Source organism: Ranitomeya imitator, chromosome 2 (assembly GCF_032444005.1).
Source record: "Ranitomeya imitator isolate aRanImi1 chromosome 2, aRanImi1.pri, whole genome shotgun sequence".
Classification (NCBI taxonomy): Eukaryota; Metazoa; Chordata; class Amphibia; order Anura; family Dendrobatidae; genus Ranitomeya; species Ranitomeya imitator.
The window spans coordinates 203313485-203331060 of record NC_091283.1 but is presented as its reverse complement, the minus strand read 5'-3'; the positions used below and the strand labels follow the sequence as shown (position 1 = coordinate 203331060).

General features: G+C 44.0%; 1 protein-coding gene across 2 annotated transcripts in view; it reads right to left on the bottom strand.

The window, feature by feature from the left end:
* The window catches only part of PBX3 (PBX homeobox 3), a 281245-nt gene that overhangs the window by 10038 nt on the left and 253631 nt on the right, over positions 1-17576 (bottom strand). For both annotated transcript variants that reach the window (XM_069748509.1, XM_069748508.1), the window contains exon 6: positions 4530-4695. In XM_069748509.1, coding sequence (XP_069604610.1) covers positions 4530-4695 — 166 coding nt within the window. The remainder of the gene's footprint in view (positions 1-4529; positions 4696-17576) is intronic.

Sequence of the window (17576 nt, the reverse complement as noted above, 5' to 3'; positions counted from 1 at the left end):
CCCGTCTTTAGACCATTGCTGGAACCTGCCCCTTCTACTGCCCTTTGTGACAGCCTTCCACTTCTACTGCCAATTGTAATATGAGCCTGACCCTTCTACTGCTCCTTGTAAGAGCCTGCCCATTTTACTGTTTTAAGACCCTGCCACTTGTACTGACCATTGGAAGAACCTGTCCCTTCTAGTGCCCGTTATAAGAGCCTGCTACTTCTACTGCCCATTTTAAGAGCCTGCCACTTCTACTGCCTGACCTAAGAGCCTACTGCTTGTACTGATCGTTGGAAGAACATGTCCCTTCTAGTGCCTGTTATAAGAGCCTGCCCCTTCTCCTGCCCGATCTAGGAGCCTGCCACTTGTACTGACCGTTGGAAGAACCTGTCCCTTCTACTGCTTGATGTAAGAGCTTGTCCATTTTACTGTAGTTAGAGCCTGTCACTTCTACTGCCCGATCTAAGAGCCTGCCACTTCTCCTGCCCATTGTAACGGCCTGCCCCTTTTACTGTTGCAAGAGCTTGCCACTTCTATTGCCCGTTGTTAGAGCCTGCCCCTTTTTCAGATCGATGTAACAGCCTGCCACTTCTACTGCCTGACCGAAGAGCCTGCTGCTTGTACTGACCGTTGGAAGAACCTGTCCCTTCTACTGCCCGTTGTAAGTGCCTGCCCTTTTACTGTTGTAAGAGCCTGCCCATTTTACTGTAGTAAGAGCCTGCCAAGTCTACTGACCGTTGGAAGAACCTATCCCTTCTACTGCCTGTTATAAGAGCCTGCCACTTACACTGCTCGATCTAGGAGCCTGCCACTTGTACTGACCCGTTGAAAGAACCTGTCCCTTCTACTGCCCTTTGTAAAAGCCTGTCACTTCTCCTGCCCGTTGTAAAAGCCTGCCTCATCTACTGCCCAGTGTAAGAGCCTGCCACGTCTACTGACCGTTGGAAGAACCTATCCCTTTTACTGCCCATTGTAAAAGCCTGCCACTTCTTCTGCTCACTGTAAGAGCCTGCCACTTGAACTGACCGTTGGAAGAACCTGTCCCTTTTACTGCCCATTGTTAGAGCCTGCCCCTTTTTCTGACCGTTGCACTTCTACTGCCTGACCTAAGAGCCTGCTGCTTGTACTGACCGTTTGAAGAACCTGTCCCTTTCTACTGCCTGTTATAAGAGCCTGCCACTTATACTGCTCGATCTAGGAACCTGCCACTTGTACTGACCGGTAGAAGAACCTGTCCCTTTTACAGCCCCTTGTGGGAGCCTGAAACTTCTCCTGCCCATTGTTAGAGCCTGCCACTTCTACTGGCCGTTGTTAGAGCATGCCCCTATTGCTGTTGTAAGAGCCTGCTCATTTTACTGAAGTAAGAGCCTGCCATGTCTACTGAGCATTGGAAGAACCTATCCCTTCTACTGCCTGTTATAAGAGCCTGCCACTTATACTGCTCGATCTAGGAACTTGCCACTTGTACTGACCCGTTGGAAGAACCTGTCCCTCGTAAGAGCCTGCCACTTCTCCTGCCCGTTGTAAAAGCCTGCCACTTCTCCTGCCCGTTGTAAGGGCCTGCCCCTTTTATTGTTAAAAGAGCATGCCACTTCTTCTGCTCGATCTAGGAGCCTGCCACTTGTACTGACCGTTGGAAGAATCTGTCCCTTCTAGTGCCCATTGTAAGAGCCTGTTACTTCTCCTGCCCGTTGTAAAAGCCTGCCACTTTTACTGCCCGATCTAGAAGCCTACCACTTGTACTGACCATTGGAAGAACCTGTCCCTTCGACTGCCCATTGTAATAGCCTGTCTCTTCTACTGCCAGATGTATGAGCCTGCCACATCTACTGCCCGATGTAAGAGCCTGCCCCTTTTACTGAAGTAAGAGCCTTTCACTTCTACTGCTCGATCTAAGAGCCTGCCATGTCTACTGACCGTTGGAAGAACCTATCCCTTCTAGTGCCCATTGTAAGAGCCTGCCACTTCTCCTGCCCATTCTAAAAGCCGTCCACTTCTTCTGCCCGTTGTAAGAAACCTGCTCCTTTTACTGTAGTAGGAGCCTGCCACTTCTGCTGCCCGATCTAGGAGCCGGCCACTTATTCTGACCGTTGGAAGAAGCTGTCCCTTTTACTGCCCATTGCAAGAACCTGCCTCTTCTACGGCCCATTATAAGAATCTGCAACTTCTACTGTCCAATGTAAGAGCCTGTCACTTGTCCTGCCCGTTGGAAAAGCCTGCCACTTCTACTGCCCGATCTAAGAGCCTGCCTCTTCTACTGCCCGATCTAAGAGCCTGCCACTTCTACTGCCCGATGTAAGAGCCTGCCTCTTCTACTGTCCCTTCGACTGCCCATTGTAATAGCCTGTCTCTTCTACTGCCAGATGTAAGAGCCTGCCACATCTACTGCCCGATGTAAGAGCCTGCCCCTTTTACTGAAGTAAGAGCCTTTCACTTCTACTAGTCTGCCATGTCTACTGACCGTTGGAAGAACCTATCCCTTCTTGTGCCCATTGTAAGAGCCTGCCACTTCTCCTGCCCATTCTAAAAGCCATCCACTTCTCCTGCCCGTTGTAAGATCCTGCTCCTTTTACTGTAGTAGGAGCCTGCCACTTCTGCTGCCCGATCTAGGAGCCTGCCACGTATTCTGACCGTTGTAAGAACCTGTCCCTTTTACTGCCCACTGCAAAAACCTGCCTCTTCTACAGCCCGTTATAAGAATCTGCAACTTCTACTGTCCAATGTAAGAGCCTGCCACTTGTCCTGCCCGTTGGAAAAGCCTGCCACTTCTACTGCCCGATGTAAGAGCCTGCCACTTCTACTGCCCGATCTAAGAGCCTGCCTCTTCTACTGCCCGATGTAAGAGCCTGCCTCTTCTACTGCCCGATGTAAGAGCCTGCCTCTTCTACTGCCCGATGTAAGAGCCTGCCTCTTCTACTGCCCGATGTAAGAGCCTGCCTCTTCTACTGCCCGATGTAAGAGCCTGCCTCTTCTACTGCCCGATGTAAGAGCCTGCCTCTTCTACCGCCCGATGTAAGAGCCTGCCTCTTCTACTGCCCGATGTAAGAGCCTGCCTCTTCTACTGCCCGATGTAAGACCCTGCCTCTTCTACTGCCCGATGTAAGAGCCTGCCTCTTCTACTGCCCGATGTAAGAGCCTGCCTCTTCTACTGCCCGATGTAAGAGCCTGCTATGTCTACTGCCCGATGTAAATGCCTGCTATGTCTACTGCCCGATCTAAGTGCCTGCTATGTCTACTGCCCGATCTAAGTGCCTGCTATGTCTACTGACTGTTAGAAGAACCTATCCCTTCTACTGCCCATTGTAAGAGCCTGCCACTTCTCCTGCCCATTTTAAGAGCCTGCCCGCCCCTTTTACTGTTGTAAGAGCCTGCCACTTCTACTGCCTGACCTAAGAGCCTACTGCTTGTACTGACCATTGGAAGAACATGTCCCTTTGACTGCTCATTGTAAGAGCCTGCCCCATCTACTGCTCGATCTAAGAGCCAGCCACGTCTACTGACCGTTGGCAGAACCTATCACTTCTACTGCCTTTTATAAGAACCTGCCACTTGTACTGACCGTTGGAAGAACCTGTCCCTTTAACTGCCCCTCATAAGAGCCTGCCACTTCTACTGCCCGTTATAAGCGCCTGGCCCTTTTACTGGCCCTTGTAAGAGCCTGCCACTTCTACTACCCTTTGTAAAAGCTTGCCCATTTTACTATCGTCAGAGCCTGGTGCTACTACTGCCCGTTGTAAGAGCCTGCCCCTGCTACTACCTGCTGTAAGAGCCTGCCACTTCTACTGCTACATACCTCTTGAAATGTGATCATCCCAATCAAGAAGCCTTGGATATGAAGCAATACAGAACACGTCTTTACCACACATCCAGCTAATTTACACCTATGCACCCATTTATTTTTCCAACAAATAAAATTTAAAAATGAAGCAACTTTGCAGTCAGTAGGTACTAATGAAAAAGTATTTAAGGTCTTGATTCTACTATGCGGTCTCTATGTCTTCATGGCAACAACGAGCAAATAAATTCTATATAGTGCAATGAAATCTCCATTATGCAAAAATGGGGAGCGGAAATTGACTAGATCTGCAGATCTCAATTCTGCAGTGGGTCAATTCATGCTGAGGGTGGCACCTTTTGCAATGCCAAGTCAATGCAATCGGCGGCGGTTTTGGCCAGTGCACATTATATCCTACTGCTTCTTTCTTAGGTGGAGAGGAACGGTCAGGATCTTGCTAGCTTGCACTCATCCCTGGTTTCCTTGATTGTATGGATGTGTTATAGATATTTCAATATTGCATTGCTTCTTACAGTCATATCAGGAAGCACTTTGAAAATTGCTCGGTCCTGAGAACATAATAGAAGGAAGTTGGATTCTGGTGTGAAAGTTTCCCATTCATTTGTACTAATCACTACCTGTACGTGCCAGGGAATGTCAGGTAGTTCTAACATCACATTGGTAACACCATTGATCACCTCTCATGACTCTAGCTGGCAGTCTGCCCTCTAGTATGCCGACTTTTCTGTATGTAGCTTTGTAGACTCACCGGAATTTGGTGTAGTGGGGGAGCTGGTCTGGTTATTCTGTACAGCAGCTGCCACTGCATGAGCTGCGTTCACGGCCGTCTTCGCTGCGTACAGGTTTGCCTCTTCTTGAAACTTGCCGATGTTTTTCTTGTACCTGATTCGCTTATTTCCGAACCAGTTGGATACCTAGAGAAGAGAAATGACCATTAGATGTCACTGGGATTGTAATACCATATTATCCCTCATTGGAGTCAGCAATTCTTACACTTTAGTTTCAGTGAATACTTCAGTCGCGTGAACAATAAAAAAAAAAATACAACTGATGTAAAAGTGTCACCTGTGTGTAAATGTAGCAATGCTGGAACAAGTCAGGAGTCTGCTGAGGGCAGAAGACGGGAAATCTCTTAATGAAAAGTTATGATCCGGTGTCATAATATGGGATACCCACAGCCATTCACCCAGCTGACAAAGGAAATCGTTTAATATTGTTTTTGCCGCATAATGTAGAGGCAGTCCCCATTCCAGTGATCTGTCACTTACAGGACTGCTTGCTATAGCTTTGATAATCTCTTGCTAATAAAATTATTGTTTTATGACTAGAAGACTAGTAAACCTGCGGCTATGTAGTCCTCCATATTCATGAGCTCCCTCCACTGATTGGCAGCTTTCTGTATTCACAGTACATAAGCAGAAAGCTGCCAATCAGTGAAGTGGGCGGGTTATACAGAGCTCAGCATTCAGAGAACTGCTAGATCTGCAGCAGAGAAACCTGTGATTTTAACCCCTTTCTGCCATTAGACGTACTATTGCGTCCATGTGGGGTGGGCTTTACTTCCCAAGGACGCAATAGTACGTCATATGCGATCGGCAGCGCTCACGGGGGGAGCGCCGCCGATCGCGGCCGGGTGTCAGCTGTTTATCGCAGCTGACATCCGGCACTATGTGCCAGGAGCGGTCACGGACCGCCCCCGGCACATTAACCCCCGGCACACCGCGATCAAAGATGATCGCGATGTGCCGGCGGTACAGGGAAGCACCGCGCAGGGAGGGGGCTCCCTGCGGGCTTCCCTGAGCCCCCCGCAGCAACGCGATGTGATCGCGTTGCTGCGAGGGTCTCACCTCCCTCCCTGCTCCCTCAAGCCCCGGATCCAAGATGGCCGCGGATCCGGGTCCTGCAGGGAGGGAGGTGGCTTCACAGAGCCTGCTCAGAGCAGGCACTGTGAAGGCTGCAGCGCTGCATATCAGATCAGTGATCTGACAGAGTGCTGTGCAAACTGTCAGATCACTGATCTGTGATGTCCCCCCTGGGACAAAGTAAAAAAAAAAAATTTCAAATGTGTAAAAAAAAATAAAAAAAAATATTCCAAAATAATGAAAAAAAAAATAAAAATATTATTCCCATAAATACATTTCTTTATCTAAATAAAAAAAAAAAAACAATAAAAGTACACATATTTAGTATCGCCGCGTCCGTAACGGCCCGACCTATAAAACTGGCCCACTAGTTAACCCCTTCAGTAAACACCGTAAGAAAAAAAAAAAAAAAAAACGAGGCAAAAAACAACGCTTGATAATCATACCGCCGAACAAAAAGTGGAATAACACGCGATCAAAAAGACAGATATAACTAACCATGGTACCGCTGAAAACGTCATCTTGTCCCGCAAAAAACGAGCCGCCATACAGCATCATCAGCAAAAAAATAAAAAAGTTATAGTCCTGAGAATAAAGCGATGCAAAAATAATTATTTTTTCTATAAAATAGTTTTTATCGTATAAAAGCGCAAAAACATAAAAAAATGATATAAATGAGGTGTCGCTGTAATTGTACTGACCCGAAGAATAAGACTGCTTCATCAATTTTACCAAACGCGGAACGGTATAAACGCCTCCCCCAAAAGAAATTCATGAATAGCTGGTTTTTGGTCATTCTGCCTCACAAAAATCGGAATAAAAAGCGATCAAAAAATGTCACGTGCCCGAAAATGTTACCAATAAAAACATCAACTCGTCCCGCAAAAACCAAGACCTCACATGACTCTGTGGACCAGAATATAGAAAAATTATAGCTCTCAAAATGTGGTAACGCAAAAAATATTTTTTGCAATAAAAAGCGTCTTTCAGTGAGTGACGGCTGCCAATCATAAAAATCCGCTAAAAAACCCGCTATAAAAGTAAATCAAACCCCCCTTCATCACCCCCTTAGTTAGGGAAAAATTAAAAAAATGTATTTATTTCCATTTTCCCATTAGGGCTAGGGTTAGAGTTAGGGCTAGGGTTAGGGCTAGGGTTAGGGTTAGGGCTAGGGTTAGGGCTAGGGCTAGGGCTAGGGTTAGGGCTAGGGTTAGGGCTAGGGTTAGGGTTAGGGCTAGGGTTAGGGCTAGGGTTAGGGTTAGGGCTAGGGTTAGGGCTAGGGTTAGGGTTAGGGCTAGGGTTAGGGCTAGGGTTAGGGTTAGGGCTAGGGTTAGGGCTAGGGTTAGGGCTAGGGCTACAGTTTGGGTTGGGGCTAAAGTTACAGTTAGGGTTTAGATTACATTTACGGTTGGGAATAGGGTTGGGATTAGGGTTAGGGGTGTGTCAGGGTTAGAGGTGTGGTTAGGGTTACTGTTGGGATTAGGGTTAGGGATGTGTTTGGATTAGGGTTTCAGTTATAATTGGGGGGTTTCCACTGTTTAGGCACATCAGGGGCTCTCCAAACGCGACATGGCGTCCGATCTCAATTCCAGCCAATTCTGCGTTGAAAAAGTAAAACAGTGCTTCTTCCCTTCCGAGCTCTCCCGTGTGCCCAAACAGGGGTTTACCCCAACATATGGGGTATCAGCGTACTCAGGACAAATAGGACAACAACTTTTGGGGTCCAATTTCTCCTGCTACCCTTGGGAAAATACAAAACTCGGGGCTAAAACATATTTTTTGTGGGAAAAAAAAAGATTTTTTATTTTCACGGCTCTGCGTTATAAACTGTAGTGAAACACTTGGGGGTTCAAAGTTCTCGCAACACATCTAGATTAGTTCCCTGGGGGGTCTAGTTTCCAATATGGGGTCACTTGTGGGGGGTTTCTACTGTTTAGGTACATTAGGGGTTCTGCAAACGCAATGTGACGTCTGCAGACCATTCCATCTAAGTCTGCATTCCAAATGGCGCTCCTTCCCTTCCGAGCTCTGCCATGCGCTCAAACGTTGGTTTCCCCCAACATACGGGGTATCAGCGTACTCAGGACAAATTGGACAACAACTTTTGGGGTCGAATTTCTCCTCTTACCCTCGGGAAAATACAAAACTGGGGGCTAAAAAATAATTTTGGGGGGAAAGATTTTTTTTTTTAATTTTCACGGCTCTGCGTTACAAACTGTAGTGAAACACTTGGGGGTTCAAAGCTATCACAACACATCTAGATGAGTTCCTTAGGGGGTCTAGTTTCCAAAATGGTGTCACTTGTGGGAGGTTTCTACTGTTTAGGTACATTAGGGGCTCTGCAAATGCAATGTGACACCTGCAGACCATTCCATCTAAATCCTCATTCCAAATGGAGCTCCTTCCCTTCCGAGCCCTCCCATGCGCCCAAACAGTGGTTCCCCCCCACATATGGGGTATCAGCGCACTCAGGACAAATTGGACAACAAATTGTGGGGTGGAATTTCTCCTTTTACCCTCGGAAAAATACAAAACTGGGGGCTAAAAAATAATTTTTGTGGGAAAAAATTTTTGTTTTATTTTTACGGCTCTCCATTATAAACTTCTGTGAAGCCCTTGGTGGGTCAAAGCGCTCAGCACACATCTAGATAAGTTCCTAAGGGGGTCTACTTTCCAAAATGGTGTCACTTGTGGGGGGTTTCTACTGTTTAGGTACATTAGGGGCTCTGCAAACGCAATGTGACACCTGCAGACCATTCCATCTAAGTCTGCATTCAAATGGCACTCCTTCCCTTCTGAGCCCTCCCATGTGCCCAAACAGTGGTTCCCCCCACATATGGTGTATCATCGCACTCAGGAGAAATTGGACCCCAAAATTTGTTGCCCAATTTGTCCTGTTACCCTCAGGAAAATACAAAACTGGGGGCTAAAAAAATAATTTTTGTGGGAAAAAAATTTTGTTTTATTTTTACGGCTCTGCATTATAAACTTCTGTGAAGCACTTGGTGGGTCAAAGTGCTCACCACACCTCTAGATAAGTTCCTTAGGGGGTCTAATTTCCAAAATGGTGTCATTTGTGGGGGGTTTCAATGTTTAGGCACATCAGTGGCTCTTCAAACGCAACATGGCGTCCCATCTCAATTCCTGTCAATTTTGCTTTGAAAAGTCAAACGGCGCTCCTTCCCTTCCGAGCTCTCCCATCCACCCAAACAGTGGTTTACCCCCACATATGGGGTATCCGCGTACTCAGGACAAATTGTACAACAACTTTTGGGGTCCAATTTCTTCTCTTACCCTTGGGAAAATAAAAAATTGGGGGCAAAAAGATAATTTTTGTGAAAAAATATGATTTTTTATTTTTACGGTTCTACATTATAAACTTCTGTGAAGCACTTGGTGGGTCAAAGTGCTCACCACACCTCTAGATAAGTTCCTTAGGGGGTCTACTTTCCAAAATGGTGTCACTTGTGGGGGGTTTCAATGTTTAGGCACATCAGTGGCTCTTCAAACGCAACATGACGTCCCATCTCAATTCCTGTCAATTTTGCATTGAAAAGTCAAACGGCGCTCCTTCCCTTCCGAGCTCTCCCATCCGCCCAAACAGTGGTTTACCCCCACATATGGGCTATCAGCGTACTCAGGACAAATTGTACAACAACTTTTGGGGTCCAATTTCTTCTCTTACCCTTGGGAAAATAAAAAATTGGGGGCGAAAAGATAATTTTTGTGAAAAATTATGATTTTTTATTTTTACGGTTCTACATTATAAACTTCTGTGAAGCACTTGTTGGGTCAAAGTGCTCACCACACCTCTAGATAAGTTCCTTAGGGGGTCTACTTTCCAAAATGGTGTCACTTGTGGGGGGTTTCAATGTTTAGCCACATCAGGGGCTCTCCAAACGAAACATGGCGTCCCATCTCAATTCCAGTCAATTTTGCATTGAAAAGTCAAATGGCACTCCTTCGCTTCCGAGCTGTGCCATGCGCCCAAACAGTGGTTTACCCCCACATGTGGGGTATTGGCATACTCAGGACAAATTGTACAACAATGTTTGGGGTCCATTTTCTCCTGTTACCCTTGGTAAAATAAAACAAATTGGAGCTGAATTACATTTTTTGTGAAAAAAAGTTAAATGTTCATTTTTATTTAAACATTCAAAAAATTCCTGTGAAGCACCAGAAGGGTTAATAAACTTCTTGAATATGGTTTTGAGCACCTTGAGGGGTGTAGTTTTTAGAATGGTGTCACACTTGGGTATTTTCTATCATATAGACCCCTCAAAATGACTTCAAATGAGATGTGGTCCCTAAAATAAAATGGTGTTGTAGAAATGAGAAATTGCTGGTCAACTTTTAACCCTTATAACTCCCTAACAAAAAAAAATTTTGGTTCCAAAATTGTGCTGATGTAAAGTAGACATGTGGGAAATGTTACTTATTAAGTATTTTGTGTGACATATCTCTGTGATTTAATTGCATAAAAATTCAAAGTTGGAAAATTGCGAAATTTTCATAATTTTCGCCAAATTTCCGTTTTTTTCACAAATAAACGCAGGTACTATCAAATAATTTTTACCATTGTCATGAAGTACAATATGTCACGAGAAAACAATGTCAGAATCACCAGGATCCATTGAAGCGTTCCAGAGTTATAACCTCATAAAGGGACAGTGGTCAGAATTGTAAAAATTGGCCCGGTCATTAACGTGCAAACCACCCTTGGGGGTAAAGGGGTTAATCAAGACTGCAGCAAGCAGCCCAATAAGTGATACATTGCTGTAATGAGGGTTTCTGCGCCTACATCACGATGCTCTAAGAATGGGTAGCAAAATCCTGGTGACAGATTCCCTTTAACAGACTTTCCTTTTTCTTAACTAATTATCAGGATAAATCATCCCTATGTGAGAAAGGCTGACAGATGTGTAGATGGATATGTCTACTGTTATTATGTTTTGTACTTACCACTGTCCTTCCAGAGGGAAGAAAACTTTACCCAGCGAGCACAACCCAGTCTAGATGATGAGTCGGAGCCTTCCAAGAGCAGTATGAATGCTTCATGAATGCGGTCTGTAGGGTGGTAAGTTTGTCCGGTGTACTCACTAGCTCCCCTTTTCTATGATTCCGCATATGTCCTAGATTAGGACTCCTAAGGTCTCATTGGTAACAGATTCCCTTCTTAAATTAGGACATATGATGAATCAATGACAAAGTTGAGCTAGTGAGTACCTCAAACCAACTTTAAACCCCCTATAGCCAAGATTCATGAGGGGGGCGAGCACTGCAGAATATGACGCTATATAAGCAATGCATAATAATAACTACTAGTTATAAACTAGAAGCGCGGCACTACTCATCCATAATGTGTATGTGAGTATGCACCGTACGACTGACATTTTCTTCCCTGGAAGAAATATATGTAGAGAAGAGAATGGGTGGAGATTTAACAAGGCGCATGTGCCAAAAAACGGTCTTTTATGACTATATCGATGTTTTTTTTGGCACTCTCTATTCCATGTCCGACAATGGGGTGTGGCTTAGTCAAAGGGATGCGACCTATGTAACAATGTGCCAAACGAAATACCAAAATCATCAAGTTTCTGGCACATCATTACCCCTGTGATAAATTTGGGAAATGTTAAGACTGTCTAGTCTAAAGACCCCTCATACTGTTTAGATAGCGGCCGCACTGACTCCTCCATACACAGGCGCGCTCGCGCTGCTGAAATTGGAAGGTCTGGAACCTTTTGTCCCCCTGATTTCATGTATCGGGGAACAGCCGGGAGACCCCCGTACACATTAGACTGTTGGCAGAAAACCCATCAGTTCTGGCAACGTTCACCTAATCTGTATTGAGGCCTTTAGTTTGCATTGTCTAAAAATGATCCAACAATGACAGATGAGCCCATAGTCTCTAGCTTGTGACCTGTACATCATGGCTACTTGAAATCCATGCATGCCTCTGTACACAGACCCACGCATGGAGGGACACAAGGGCCTAATGGACGTACGAGCCACAATTGGGTTGGACGCATAAGCCTTGGTTTCCATTCCCAACGTATATAACTTTGGGGCATTTGGTAATTGTGTAAATGTTCTTTTCTTTATAAAATGCAGGATTCATATTTTTACAGCACCAGCCTTTTCGTTGTGACCCTGAGTTTATCCCTCATTCGTAGCTTTTTTTTCCCCAGCTGATACTTGGCGGTACATTTTATACATTCTGCTTACCATTAACCTGCCAGCCAGCAGGGCAATAATACATTAATGAAGGCGGGCGGATAATTATTGTAAAAAAAAAAAAAATCAAATTACTGCTTTATTAACAGCTTTAGAAGTGAGCAAATCTCTGGCGTCTGCAGACGAGGGACAATTCACCAGTCTCAACAATAGCCATGTCTAATAAAGGCTTTCTTGTATCCGCGGCCGCCCTCCAACCCCTGACCCCCCTCCTTCCCCGTACATTTTAATATCTTCGGAGCCTTGGGAGGCCTCGGGGTGCTGGATATTCTTGACGTGGTGTAGGAATCCATCCCAGCTTCTTCAATGCTTCTTAATCTTTAATATCAAGGCAATTAAAATTAATGACTGCCACTGTGGGCAGTGTTTCCCTGACATGCATTGTTTGATGGCATTACCTTGAGGTTAAACTAACGAGCAAGGTTTAATTGGAAGCAGTGAAAAAAGAGAGCCGTTCATACGTTATGTTTAAGTTGCATGGAAAGTACCGGTTACCATCGGTGACTGGTTAGGATGTTTACAAAAATCACACCGACAAGCGTTTACGGCAGCGTCGCTGTCCGGTTTACATCGCCAATGGCGAAGGGTCTTTGCTGACTATTGCCGCTCCCAATTCAGGGGTGAAATCTGTAATCGGTGAAGACACATGTTCACATTACTGAGAGAGGAGAGGACGGTTGGTGCTTAGAACATTCTATGGCGGGGGAGGAGTTACCGTTCTCCATAGGATTGTATAAGCACCATCTGCCATCTCATATCTCAGTAATGGCTAAATCTATATTCACCTGTGAATTGAGAATTTTGAGAATGATCGACCAATCTAGGAAGAGAAAGAAGCGCATTTCTCTGATCAGATTTATTACAAAGTAGCTTATTTTCATGTGTACTATAGATTAAAAAGTTCATAAAATGAAAACGACGATTACGCTTTAAGCCATCTGTCATCCAAGCTGTTTATAGTGGTGGCTATGGCTATAAGAAAAAATAAACATCCACAATCCTTGGGTCGAACGTTCACATTGCATGTGCCAGCCAAATGAGTAGATGAGCCCCCAATTCACCCACCTGGGGTCAAATGAATCCTTTTGACATCCATTTGACCGTTATACACTGGTGTGGAAAAATGCAGTAGATTGTGCTCTTTTATCCAAAGGATTCTCGTAAAAAAAACAAAAGCGCAGTATACGCAGGCATCCGTTGGCGGTAGCCATTGGGGAAACCTCCTGACTTCTACCTTTGAAAGAGGCAGGAAACTGCAGCAGGTCTCAGGGAATGCAATTATGTAGGCTTCCCTGCAATCAGGGTGGACCCTAGCAATGCATTTGAAGGGGATTTATTAAAGGAACGTACCCAAACACATATCTTAGGTTTACATTATCAGACTGCTGCCTGCACTTGCACGTGCACAGAACAATCGGTAATAATAGGATCGTTCTATGTATATATTATATCATGTTCTGGGCAGCTCATATTCTTTTTGCACAGGACGATGTGATGATGACGTAGAGATGAGGGAATATTTCAATAGTTGGTTCAGATTACGATCGCCATATTTGCAATATTCGCCGAACATAGACGAACGCCACTGGAGTCAATGGGAGTACAGATGAGCGAATATGTTCAGAAACGATTGTCAAAAATAAAGTCGGCACAAATATGTCAGATTTAGATTCGGCAATCATTTTCCGAACATATTCGCTCATCTCTAACATGAGAATGATGATTGTTTTTAAGCAAATGTAAAAATAATTTTCCTTTGGACAGTCTTAGAATGCATCCGATTTTTTCTTTTCACACTGGTTCCTGCTCTTTGATAAGTTTGAGGCCTCTTTGGACTACAAAAAAAAAGTTGTTGTTCCAGCGTCTGGTAAAATACGGTAGTTCTTTCTTTATTTTAAGTCCATTAAAAATATGCAAAAATGACTAAGGTTGCATGGACAGGGCAAGGGAGCAAGACGCGTTTCGAACGCTCACTTGCATCCTTTATCACAGCTTCAATTTGGACTAGCCTACACCACCTATTTGTTGGCTTACTTTGTGATAGAGATATGAGCATAATTGTGTTGCATTTTGTTGGTACACAGAGTTCCTCCTTAGCTCACGTTTCCCTTTTTGTAAAGACTGTCTAATATAATTAAATAGTGAAAATCGCGAAAGAACATTTTTTGGGGGCACAAATTACTCTACTTGCTTGGAAATTCGCCCTTGTATCTGTAGTGGTAGGAGAACGTGAGTGTGTATGAACTAGAGGTGATGGCATGTATAGGAAGATCCATACACCTACTGGAGGGACAATTCCTTACTGGGTCCGCGATCCTGAGGTGATCCCCTGGGTCTCCTGCGGCAGGCAGAGCAAGCATTGGCCAACAGCGCGGGATCTGAAGCAAGGGATCCCTTCTTAGACGTCCATATCCCCTACTATATAAACAGGGGCCGTAACGATGTGGCAGCTCTCCAGAAATTATGACATATGTAGTAAATTACTTTCGAGTGAACTCCCCTCTGGCAACAGTGTGTTTGGGCGAGTTTGGTCTAATGTGTATGATCCCCATTAGGGTAAGTGTAGACAAAGGGCCGACCACTTAAAGGTGTTATCCAGGTCTATTTTTTTTTTTACAATGGGCCTAAGCACTAACAGACAGGTAGTTAGTACCTACCTGCCTGTTTTGCCGGCATTGATCTCTGCTGACACAGTGCGGTCACAGACCACTCCTGCCTGTGATCCAACAGCCTCTGCTGACGTCACGTCAACAGAGCAATGGCTTTTCATACGCTCTGCTCCGTTGACTGGGCATGACTGCCGACATCATACCGATTGACAGCCGACTCTATGAATGCGTGGAGTTAGCTGTCAATCAGGATGACATGGGCAGTCACACCCGGTCAACAGAGCAGCCCGGAAGAAGAGCTGCTCTGTTGACGTGAAACAGCAGAATTGCCAGCAGGAGCGGTTGGTGGTAGGTTCTTCTATTGGCAACTACCTGCCTATTATATTTTTGTTTTACTATGGGCTTAAAAACTAAATAAAAAATGAGACCTGGCCATTTTCTTAGTGGCATATGCCTTGCCAGAAATGCTTCTCCAGTCATTTACTGGAGTGGCATTTCTAGGGTACGAAATGACAGCACTTTTGATAAATTTGATGGGCGGGCATAGCTATGCTCCAAGTTGCCTTCTCCCAGCTCCGGCCATTTTGGTGGAGCTCCTTTAAACTAGCAAGAAAGCGCCAAAAGTTGCAAATCTGCGTTGCGCCAAACATTGTGACCCTTTGAAGCTTTTTAAGCCAATTTTCTGGGCATGTTAGGTTAGGCTATGGGTTGAACTAGATGGACATATAGTCTTCCTTCAACCTTAATAACTATGTAACTATGTATGTAACGAATCGACCCGCAAGATTTGGACTTTCCACTCAGTTTCTACTCTAAAAGCTGGGGGGAAAAAAAAGACTCCGTGTGTATTTACTACTGCTAATTAATGAGGAAACTTCATGACATCATACTAGAAAATAAACCCCAATCTTAATAAGATTATTAATAATAACCAAAATGACCTAAATCCAGAGAAATGCATTGAAGACGATTTAAACTAGTTAGATAGAGCCCAGGTCCTCCATAATCCCAAGCGCGGCACATTTATCATCTACAGTATACGGGTTTACCAATAATTAAGCACATTTATCTGCCAGGCCTTTTCCTTTTTTAATGAGGCCAGTGATCTAATTGCATTTACTTCATTTACCGACTCCTGTTATGAGGCAGAGGAAATACATCTTCTGATCTGGCACTGCAAAGGTTAAATGGCAGCAGATCTCCTCGCTTCAAGCCAACATCCCAGAATCCCTTGCCAAACAATGCTGCCGGCTGGCTGTCCCCCCATCCCTGGCTTGCACACTTAGAAAAAGAAAAGACAATCTTTGCAATGATATAAGAATGAGGCATCTTCTCCTTTCTTTCGCCGTCGCCTAAAGTCAATTAATGAATCGCTTGTAATTGCGGATTCGTTTAAGAAGGGTTTTGTTTTGCTTATTTATCAAGCTAATTGCAGCGTTAACATGGCAAGAAAAAAAAAAAACAAAAAACCCTTCTATAAATTATTAGGTAAATGCTTCATCTCTCTGCAGCGCTGCAATGTGGTTTATGTAGGAGAAGCTGCTTTATTTCTTTCACTGGAGAGGTTTTAATGAGACGACTGTCGTGCACCTGTTTTTAGGAAAACCCCTACAGGCACCGGGCGCGGCGGCACTTAGCGCAGGATTTACACCATGGCTGGAGCCGGTACCAACGGTCATGTCTGACCTGTTGGATAAAAATGGCTGCACTTTCCTTTAAAACTCAACTGAGAATGTCTCTGCGACGCCAGGAGTCCTTTTATAGAATTGTCTAATCCGGGGTTACAAAAACATGGCTGCTTTCTTTCTATGGATTGCGTCATTCACAATACCAGATGAGACCTGTGTCAGGTGGGGGCGCTGTTTCTGGAAGAGGACAGCCATGTTTTTCTAATTCTGGGAAAAAAGTCCCCTTAAAGGGAATCTGTCAAAACATTTTTGTTATTTAATCTGAGAGCAGCATAATATTGGGCAAGTGAGCCTGATTCCAGTGATGTGTAACTTGCAGGGTAGTGTGTTGTAGGTCCAATAGAATCAGTGTCCTATCAGCCGGAGATTATCACCACAGGACTAGGTCTCACATGCCAGCCAGTCCAGCTAATTTGTGTAACCCCGCCTCCACCACTGACTGGCAGCTTGTGTACACTGTACTCAGAAAGCTGCCAATCAGGGGTGTGGGCGGGGTTATACACAGCTCAGCATTCTGACCACTGCTACATCTATAGCAAACAGGGATTGTAACAAAAACAGCAACAAGCCTAGTAACTGATACATCGCTGGAATCAGGGTCTCTGCCCCTACATTATATGCTGCTCTCAGATTACACAACACAAAATTATTCCTAGCTTTAATGGGAATCTGTCAGCTGGTTTTTTTTTTTTTTTAGAGTACATTAGTAAAAGCATGCGCTAGACATAAGAAATCCCTCTGGCCATTCACTGTCCTCTTTTCAGAGCCGTTAGTGGACCATGTGATCTGTCAACTAAATGTTTGGGTCTTTTTATTTTTATTAATGTAAAAAAAAATCCAAAAACATTGTTGCTTGTGCTAATCTTCCTAGCGCCATTTCAAAAAGTGTAGTTAGCGGTAGGTATCTATGGTACCTGTTATTTAAATCAGATTTTACATTATTTTATATTGATATTATTTAATAAAAAATATTGCCATTTTTGCACTGTCCATGAGTCTCAATATCAGACTCTTACTTCCTGTTCTTCACATTTTCATTAGAAGCAATACACTTATTACTCAGACCCCTTTTGTTTTGGCTATTTTATATTGTACATAGAGGGGTTGACGGTCATTGTAATCCTACCTGTGATGATAATGAGACTAATAAAAAGGTTATATATATATATATATCTATATATATATATATCTATATAGATATATATATATATATAGATATATATCTATATATATATATAGATATATATAGATATATATATATATATCTATATATAACCTTTTTATTAGTCTCATTATCATCACAGGTAGGATTACATATATATATATATATATATATATATATATATATATATATATATATATATATATATATATATATACCGTAAATATTTACAATAAG